Source organism: Marmota marmota, unplaced genomic scaffold (genome assembly GCF_001458135.2).
Source record: "Marmota marmota marmota unplaced genomic scaffold, marMar, whole genome shotgun sequence".
Lineage (NCBI taxonomy): Eukaryota > Metazoa > Chordata > Mammalia > Rodentia > Sciuridae > Marmota > Marmota marmota.
In genome coordinates, this window is record NW_026000174.1 from 19564365 (window position 1) to 19572884 (window position 8520).

Genomic DNA, 8520 nt, shown 5'->3' on the forward strand with positions numbered 1-8520 from the left:
ATCCCCCCCCCCCCACACACACACACACACACACACTCTTCAACTCGTTCGGGCACCTGGGTGGCCAGACCCTTGATCTGTTCCAGGCTCCCATCTAGAGCCCCCGCAGGAAGTGACCACAGCAGTAAGGCATCCGGAGGCTGTGGCCAGGGCTTGGGACCGCCCCCTGCTCCACCCCTCAGATCAAAAGCCCAGGACAAGAGGGAATTTCCTTTTATGGCTCCAAGCTGTCAGGCCGACCTAGCTCCCACCCAATTGTTTTGCTTGTACACTTCTTTTACTTTATAAAACATATGCCCTGGGAAAAGAAAAAAACAGGGATGGTTTTCACTCTAAACAACCATTCTCATACTTTCTGTCCATTACTGCTAAGTAGGAGAATCATGTTTTGTGTGGTGTTTTCTCATAGTAATCAAAAGCATTTCCCCTTTTCTTTATAAATCCCTCCAAGACATCATTTTTAATTCCATTCCTTTTTAGATATTAGTTTCAATATCAGAGTTAAACAGTGTGTTTCCTTTCCCATGAATTGTGGTCTGCCTTCTCTAACAGTACCTCTCCCCATTTTAACATACCCAGAGTGTTATTACCTAATGAAAGAGGACCTGCCAGGAAAGAAAAGGTGTGGAAGATGATGGCAAAGATAACAAATCCTATTATAGAGAAGTTAAGTTTTCTAGATGGTTGGTTGGGTGTCAAGCTCAGGGGAAAGTGAACTGGACAATTGGAAGTTGCTGGCATGAATGAGAAGTCCTAGAGAAGGGAGCCTTCCCAGAGAGTGTACAGAATAACCATCCGTTTTTCATGAATCAAAGCTTTTTCCCAGACCACCTTCAGCTCAATGACTCTTGCCCTTTTTCTAAGGGATGATCATGGCTTTTCTCCCTTGCACTGGGCCTGCCGAGAGGGCCGCTCTGCAGTGGTTGAGATGCTGATCATGAGGGGGGCACGGATCAATGTGATGAACCGTGGGGACGACACACCCCTGCATCTGGCAGCTAGTCACGGACATCGTGATATTGTACAAAAGGTATGCACAAAACCCTCCATCACCCATATCACAGACATACCATGAGGTCAGCAGGCACTTGTAATCTAAGGTGCCTTCCCATTTTCCATGCTGGAACACATTTGGGACTGACTGCCTTCTATCTCTTCTTTTTGTCTGGCCATGGGGCCCAGCTGTTGCAGTATAAGGCCGACATCAATGCAGTGAATGAGCATGGGAATGTGCCTCTGCACTATGCCTGTTTTTGGGGCCAGGATCAAGTGGCAGAGGTGAGTACTCAGGCCCCAAGTCCTGGGACGGGTAAGAAGCAAAGTGGGCCTAAAACCTCAACCTATCCTATCGGTACTATCATGTGACACTCAAAAGGATTGTTGACTGCCAGGGAAGTAGCAGGGGTACTCATCATAACCACCTTTTCATTCCAGGATCTGGTGGCTAATGGAGCCCTTGTCAGCATCTGTAACAAGTATGGCGAGATGCCTGTAGACAAAGCCAAGGCACCCTTGAGAGAGCTTCTCCGAGGTCCATCCCTTACCCCTAGTTTGGTTCTCTTGTCTTGTCCTTCCCTGCCTGTGTCCTTCCTCTTTACCACAACTCAGGCTGTTTTTCTTCCCCAGAACGGGCAGAGAAGATGGGTCAGAATCTCAACCGTATTCCATACAAGGACACATTCTGGAAGGGGACCACCCGTACTCGGCCCCGTGAGTCACTGTTGTGGGGGGAGGGGTTGAAATAGTGTTATCCTGGGCTCCTTGGGCTGGATTAGGGCAAAGCTGGGTGCCTGACCTGCCCATATTCTTAGGAAACGGGACCCTGAACAAACACTCGGGCATTGACTTTAAACAGCTCAACTTTCTGGCGAAGCTCAATGAGAATCACTCTGGAGAGGTGACTCTTCCCCTTCTTGTCCCTCCCTTCCAAAACCCCCACAAATTACCTGCTTTGCACCTGCTTTTAAGATTTCCCCCCAGTTAATGGACAAAGAAGTGGTGGCTTTAAAGCCTCCTAACCTGTACCTGTCCTTCAGCTATGGAAGGGCCGCTGGCAGGGAAATGACATTGTCGTGAAGGTGCTGAAGGTTCGAGACTGGAGTACAAGGAAAAGCAGGGACTTCAATGAGGAGTGTCCCCGGCTCAGGTGGGGCAAGGTCTAAACTGGAAGTTGCTGGTTCCGAGGAACTCTGAATGGTACAGAAAGGGGAGATCTTTTATCATAATTCTCAGCCAGGGACAATCTTTCCCTCTCCCAGGATTTTCTCACACCCGAACGTGCTCCCAGTGTTAGGTGCCTGCCAGTCTCCACCTGCCCCTCACCCTACACTCATCACACACTGGATGCCGTATGGATCCCTCTACAATGTACTACATGAAGGCACCAGTGAGTAGGAATGCTGGACTTGTCAGGGAGGGCCTGGGAGAAGAGGTACACGTCTTCTTCAAATTGTTTTGACTCTTGCCTCCCCTTAGATTTTGTCGTGGATCAGAGCCAAGCTGTGAAGTTTGCTTTAGATATGGCAAGAGGCATGGCTTTCCTGCACACACTAGAGCCCCTCATCCCACGACATGCACTCAACAGTCGAAGTGTAATGGTGAGGCCATCAAGTTCATTACTGGCCCAGGCCCCAAAAGCCTTTGCCTATCTAAAATGGGACTCACCTGCTTCCACGTATCTTCTTTCTCAGATTGACGAGGACATGACTGCCCGAATCAGCATGGCCGATGTCAAGTTTTCTTTCCAATGCCCTGGGCGCATGTATGCACCTGCCTGGGTGGCCCCTGAAGGTGGGTGAGGGCATCACGTTGGGAGGTAGAGGCGGACCAGCTCAATAATAGAGGGGGCAGAGACAGGATAGGCTAGACAGGTGAAACAAACAATGGCTATTCCCCCAGCTCTGCAGAAGAAGCCTGAAGACACAAACAGACGTTCAGCAGACATGTGGAGTTTTGCAGTACTTCTATGGGAACTGGTGACACGAGAGGTACCTTTTGCTGACCTCTCCAATATGGAGATTGGAATGAAGGTGAGTGTAGAACTGTATATACTTGTGTTGCAAAGGTGGTGATGATCATTGTAGTGAGCCTAGGCTCTTCCCAAATTTGTTCAGTCATTCTGTTCAAGAACCAGAGGCCTCTGCTCACATGATGGACTCAAATTCTGAGACTCACCTTGTTTTTCCTTCTATTTGCAGGTGGCACTAGAAGGCCTTAGGCCTACCATTCCACCAGGTATTTCCCCCCATGTGTGTAAGCTCATGAAGATTTGCATGAATGAAGACCCTGCCAAGCGGCCCAAGTTTGACATGATTGTGCCTATTCTGGAAAAGATGCAGGACAAATAGGACTGGAAGGTCCCTGCCTGAACTCCAGAGATGTCAAGACATGGTTGGGGGGAGTACACCTCCCCAGAGAAGCAGGCCTCTGGTTGCCTCCCCTGCCTCCAGTCATGGTACTACCCCAGATATGGGGCCCAACCCCTGCTCCCATCCCTACCACTGTGGCCCCAAAAGGGGTTGAGCTCAGAGCTTTGTCACTTGCCACAAGGTGTCTCCCAGCATGGGAGGGATCAGCCCCGCCTGTCACAATAAAGTTTATTATGAAAACAGGCTGGTGTGGGGACATGGGAACAGACAAGTACATTGGGTTGGGTGGCTCAGGTGAAATAGTGCGGCTTCTTCACATTGATGCCATATTCGCTGAGGGCAGGGGTCAAGTCCTCCATGGTTAGAGTGTACTTGCGGTCCTGAGGGAAGAGGGAAGAGTACCAGCTGAGCACAGGAATCCCAGATTCCAATCCCATGTGGGTGACCCTGAGTATGACTTATACCTCCCCTAGGATGCAGTTCCCCAAAGGGGTTTGCTGGATAAATTAAGCCTCTACTGTTGTGGAGAGTAGTTACTGACTCAGTGAGCTTCCCTTCACACCTTGCTTTTGCTCCGGGAGCTGCCAGAGGCTGTGCCCTTCATTTTGCAGTGCTGTAGGGCATCGTTGGCAATATCTGAGATGAATTTCTGGGCAGCTAGGGAGATGAGCCGAATTCTAAAGAGAAAAAAACTGGTATGAGGAGATGGACAACAAACCATACAAAGCACCCAAAGCTCTGTCCTGCCCTGGGTTTACTCACATGCGTGGATCTGAGGCCTCAAAGCCAGCCCGGTTCAGGTAATAACCAGTCACTGCATCTGGGATCTGAGAAATCAATTAGACAACTGTCAGTGTTAGCCCTATGCCCTGATGGGCTAAGTGGGAAGAGGGTAAGGGAAAAGATTTGGTCTTCATATCAGATGGAAGCTCGTAGTTTGGGTGGAGAGAGGGAATAAACAATAGAAGACGCTGGAAAGCACGCAGGTGTAGCTGAAAATTGTTATGACAGTGGGCCTAATAGCCGTGTTCAGGCAGGAAGCCCACCGTAGGCGTGTAATCCTCCAGCTGCATCAAGAAGTCCACCAGGGGCGTGCTGGACACCACCGGCTTTACGTCTCCGTTGGCCGCGCTCGGCAGTACGTAAACCCCGTTAGACATAGCCCCCTCCGGGGGCGCCGCGCCGCCCGCTGACACCGGAGCTGGAGGAGAACCAGCAAACTGAGAATCAGAGGTGGGGCGCAGGGTCCCAGCTAGGTCTGCCTGGTACCCTCTGCCCTCACCCGCCGCTGGGCCCAGTCCAAGGCGTTTCCCTCACCCTCACCCGTCCCGGCCCTCACCCGCCCCGCGCCGCTCGGCCGGCTCCCCGGCCCGCGCCGCCACAGGTCCCGTGACCCCAGCCGCGGCTCCAGCCCCAGGCCCCCCTGCAGTTCCCGCGGGGCTGGCCTTGTTCTCCGCGGCGGTGCTGACGGGCAGCGCAGCGGGAGCCGAGACCGGGGGCGTCGGGCCCGGGGCCGAGGCGGCGGAGGCTGGCGCCGCCTCGGGGTCCGCGCCGGAGCCGCTGCAGCTCATCGGGCCGGTGGGAGAGGCGGCGAACAGAGGCGCTTCCGCTTCCGCTCACGCTACGCACACCCGGGGTGACGTCACACGTTCCGCGGGTCGCCCCGCATGTCACCGTGTCAGTTCTTCCGTGGATCCCACCTCCTCCCATGGCTTGTGGGCGGGTTAGGTAAATGACCGAAGGGTAAAAAAAGCAGTGGGGAGCTTCGCTGCTGTAGACATTCCACCTTCCACCCCGCAACACTCCACGGCAGTTCTGCCCAGATGGGAGACACTGTATATCCTGGATACAGTGCGGGTCTGGGACACTTCATTCAGATGGACGCTTAGACTTTGCTTTGGGGCCGTCAGTCCGACCCTCCTTGACTACGAGCTGCTTGGCAATCTGCATACTAGTAGTTACCTTATTCAGCCTTTTAAGTGTCGTAATGGAGTTAGAAAGCTCCCCGCCCCGCCAATTGCTCTGAGAGACAAAAGCAGCATGTCGCGCTGCTGTAGATGGAAAGGGGAGATATTTCAGCCTAAGGAGATAACAGACAAATCACAACGAGTGTAAACGTGAGGTTGTCAACAACATTTATTTAATTCTTATTTGTCAACTCTTGAGCTAGAGCCTGGAAATACAAAGTTAAATAAGACAAAATTCTAGTCCTCTAGGCACCAACGGTCTTGGAAACTAACACACTGGCAATTTCAATACTCTGCGGTGGTTAACAATGCTAGAGGTAGACACAGGTGAGCAGTGCAAGGGAGGAAGAGAACATATGCTACCCACCTCCAGGTGCCAGGCACTCTATCAACATGATTCCACTTAATTTTATTCCCTGATTATGAAAGGCAGGTAGTGATATCCCCACTTACATGAGGAAACGGTCTCAGATAAATTTACTTGTCCAGGTTTCTCTCCTACAAAACCAAGATTCAACCAGGTTTGGTTTTGAAAGTTTATGATTTTTTCTGCCATACCAAAATCAGTTAGCCTCGGGGAATTAGAAAGTGATTTCTGAGCTGAGTCTTGAAAGAATCATGTAAATCATGGAGGCAGTTGTATCAGGGGGTGGTGTTCTGGGCACTGGAGAGCTTCAGCTAGAGTAAGAGTTTCTTGGCCCTTGGGGCAAATAGAGGAACAATGATTTGCTACTCAGGATCAAATTTTTTCCAATCAAGCCAGAAACCTATGTCCCTTGACTCTCATTTTCTTCACTGCCCACCTCCCACTACCTTAACATCATCTAGTAATCTTCAAAGCATTTCTATCAGGTAAATGGCTTCATGGGATTTGTATTTCACTCTAGAAGGTGGAATAGGGATGTAAAAAAGTAAGGACACTATTTTTACAAGGGTTTTCTGTAATTTAGAGGAGAAAGAATATGGCTTCAAGCTAATATAGTAGCAGTGGGGATGGAAAGAGAAAAATAAATTCAGATGTTCTTAAGAAATATAATTGGAAGGACTTTTGCATCGATAAAGATATATTTAAGAGGTAATATCAGTAGGACTTGTTGATTTAAGGTAGCTGGGGGATGAAGAAAATGAGAGTCAAGGGACATGGGTTTCTGGCTTGATTGGAAAAAGTATAGTATCATTTACCAAGAAGAAACAAAAGATGGAATAGTTTGAGGTTGCGTGAAAGGAGATGAAGTTTCAAGTATTGCATATCTTACATTTGAGTATCAATCATTACTGGATAGAAAATCTTATTTAGGGAGATGGGGATAGCTATAGATGCTAGTAATTTGTTCCAGGAGACAATGATTAAAATGATAAGAGCCAAAGACTAAGAATGGAGCAATGAAGAACACCAGTATTCCAAGAGGAAGCAGAGCAGGTGAAGCTGTGAAGGAGGAAGACAAGAGTGATAAGAGAAGTTATGCACTAGAAGTTAAAGGGAATAAGTGGGCAACTATAATGGAAAAACCATCAAGGAAAGATTGAGTAGTTTGCACTGGATGAAGCAGCAAGTAGGCCATTGTTTCTTAGTATCAGGGGAGGAAAGAATAAAAGATGAGAGCAGAGGTCTTATTGCAGTGAATTGAGGCGCAAACATGAAGTGGTGGTCATCAGATCTGAGCCTGCTGTAACCAATAATGACAGACCACGTCCTCACCCTGTATTCACATCTCTGGTTGAAAAGAGGAAGAGGTGAAGGGAAGGGCAGACAAAAATTTCTGGTTATATCATCTTGTTGAGGAATCCCGAGGCAGGAGTAAGGACACCTGAATATGAAGGTGCAGGGTAGGGTGGGGAGTGAAGCCAAGCTGACACAGCATTTCAGAGTTAGGGAGATGAGCTGTCTGCAATTTTTGAGGATTCAGTAGGGCTTCCAAAAAGGCAGAATAAGGAACTGATTCACCAATCACAGGACAGAAGACAAGTCAGCTTTCCTGGCAGGAAAGAGTCAAGGATTGAGTAATGTCTTCAGTAAAGCTGGAAAGTTGGGTGTTCCCCAGCCTGTCACAGGATCCCAGCCAGGGCCAGAGCAGAAACCCTGACCTTCCACTTCTTCATTCAGACAGGACTCATGGCAGCCGTGGGTTACCTAGGGAGGAAGTGGGCATTAGATCTGGGTCTGCTGGTACAAGTACCGACAGACTGAACCTCCTTACCCTGTGTTCAGATATCACCAACTCACAATTACCCCCAAGTTCATCTTAGCCAATCCCATACTCATATGACATCTATATACCCTTCCCATCCACACTCACATCGAAGAGTCCTGCTCCACGCTGCTGATAGAGCCTTGGGTTGAGAAAGCCAAGAGGGGGGTGGCCACTAAGGATTCTGTGTTCATTTATCAAGGATATGAGTCCCCCAAACACTGGAGTAGAGGCCTGCAAGGTGAAGGTGCAAGTAGTGGTCAGGGTTTCTGAATAATTGAACCTTTGGGGATGAATGTTTGAAAGGATTAGTGGTCTCTGATGAATCAGGGGCTCTAGGGGCAAGGTGCTAGAGGTAGGAGGTAGTTACTGAGAGGGCATTTGGAGTAAGGCTGATTCTCACCGAGGTTCCAGAAACCCATGGAATAGGCACACTGTTGCTGACCACCCAGTAGCCATCAGAAAGTGCAGCAACATCTGGGTAGGCACGGCCACTACCATTGAAGTAACTGGATGGTGGCAGGTGAGGGCTAGAGTTCAGGAACTGGACTACAGCTTCCTCCTGAAAAGCACTTCTGAGTAAGTACTTACCTGTAGCTTGCCCATCAGTCTGCTGAATTGAGGATCTCCCAACCTCTTATCTCTCCACACAAACATGCATGTACCTGGTATGAAGGCCGTGGGAACACGTTGCTGAAGCCGCCACCACTGATATAGTCAACTATCTCATTTGTAACACGGAAAGGATTCTGGAAGGAAGTGCCTCCTACTGTGGTGACATAGGGGCTAAGGGAGAAGACAGCATTCAGATAATACAGGACCTCCAAGTTGTGTGGATGAGTAAGCATGGCCTAAATCTTGTTGGAGAGACTAGACTCTATGGGAAGCATGTACACATGCCTCAAGGCATGGTCTGAGCTGACTATATATATATATATATATATATATATATATATATATATATATATATATATATATATATATATATATACACAC

At 49.0% G+C, this 8520-nt stretch overlaps 3 protein-coding genes across 9 annotated transcripts in view; 1 reads left to right on the top strand and 2 right to left on the bottom strand.

The window, feature by feature from the left end:
- Positions 1-3610, top strand: part of Ilk (integrin linked kinase) — a 6206-nt gene extending 2596 nt beyond the window's left edge. For 4 of the 7 annotated variants that reach the window (XM_015477571.2, XM_015477573.2, XM_015477572.2 and 1 more), the window contains exons 3-12: positions 865-1030; positions 1183-1278; positions 1435-1531; positions 1627-1710; positions 1812-1897; positions 2037-2146; positions 2259-2386; positions 2476-2790; positions 2899-3029; positions 3198-3610. In XM_015477571.2, the coding sequence (XP_015333057.1) occupies positions 865-1030; positions 1183-1278; positions 1435-1531; positions 1627-1710; positions 1812-1897; positions 2037-2146; positions 2259-2386; positions 2476-2790; positions 2899-3029; positions 3198-3347 (1363 nt within the window). In that variant the 3' untranslated portion in view covers positions 3348-3610. The remainder of the gene's footprint in view (positions 1-864; positions 1031-1182; positions 1279-1434; positions 1532-1626; positions 1711-1811; positions 1898-2036; positions 2147-2258; positions 2387-2475; positions 2791-2898; positions 3030-3197) is intronic. The other 3 variants (XM_015477575.2, XM_015477576.2, XM_015477574.2) reach the window with 1 other exon arrangement.
- On the bottom strand, positions 3583-4958 carry Taf10 (TATA-box binding protein associated factor 10). The gene is made up of 5 exons (XM_015477579.2): positions 4708-4958; positions 4415-4569; positions 4131-4195; positions 3931-4045; positions 3583-3748 (listed from the first exon to the last, which is right to left on the bottom strand). The coding sequence occupies exons 1-5, from the start codon at positions 4937-4939 to the stop codon at positions 3659-3661; spliced, it is 657 nt and encodes a 218-aa protein (XP_015333065.1). The 5' UTR covers positions 4940-4958; the 3' UTR covers positions 3583-3658.
- A 528-nt stretch (positions 4959-5486) lies between these two features.
- The window catches only part of Tpp1 (tripeptidyl peptidase 1), an 8519-nt gene continuing 5485 nt past the window's right edge, over positions 5487-8520 (bottom strand). Inside the window, exons 10-13 of the mRNA XM_015477581.2 lie at positions 8190-8310; positions 7928-8086; positions 7633-7758; positions 5487-7466 (exon numbers count right to left, since the gene is read on the bottom strand). Of these exons, the coding sequence (XP_015333067.1) occupies positions 7326-7466; positions 7633-7758; positions 7928-8086; positions 8190-8310 (547 nt within the window). The 3' untranslated portion in view covers positions 5487-7325. The remainder of the gene's footprint in view (positions 7467-7632; positions 7759-7927; positions 8087-8189; positions 8311-8520) is intronic.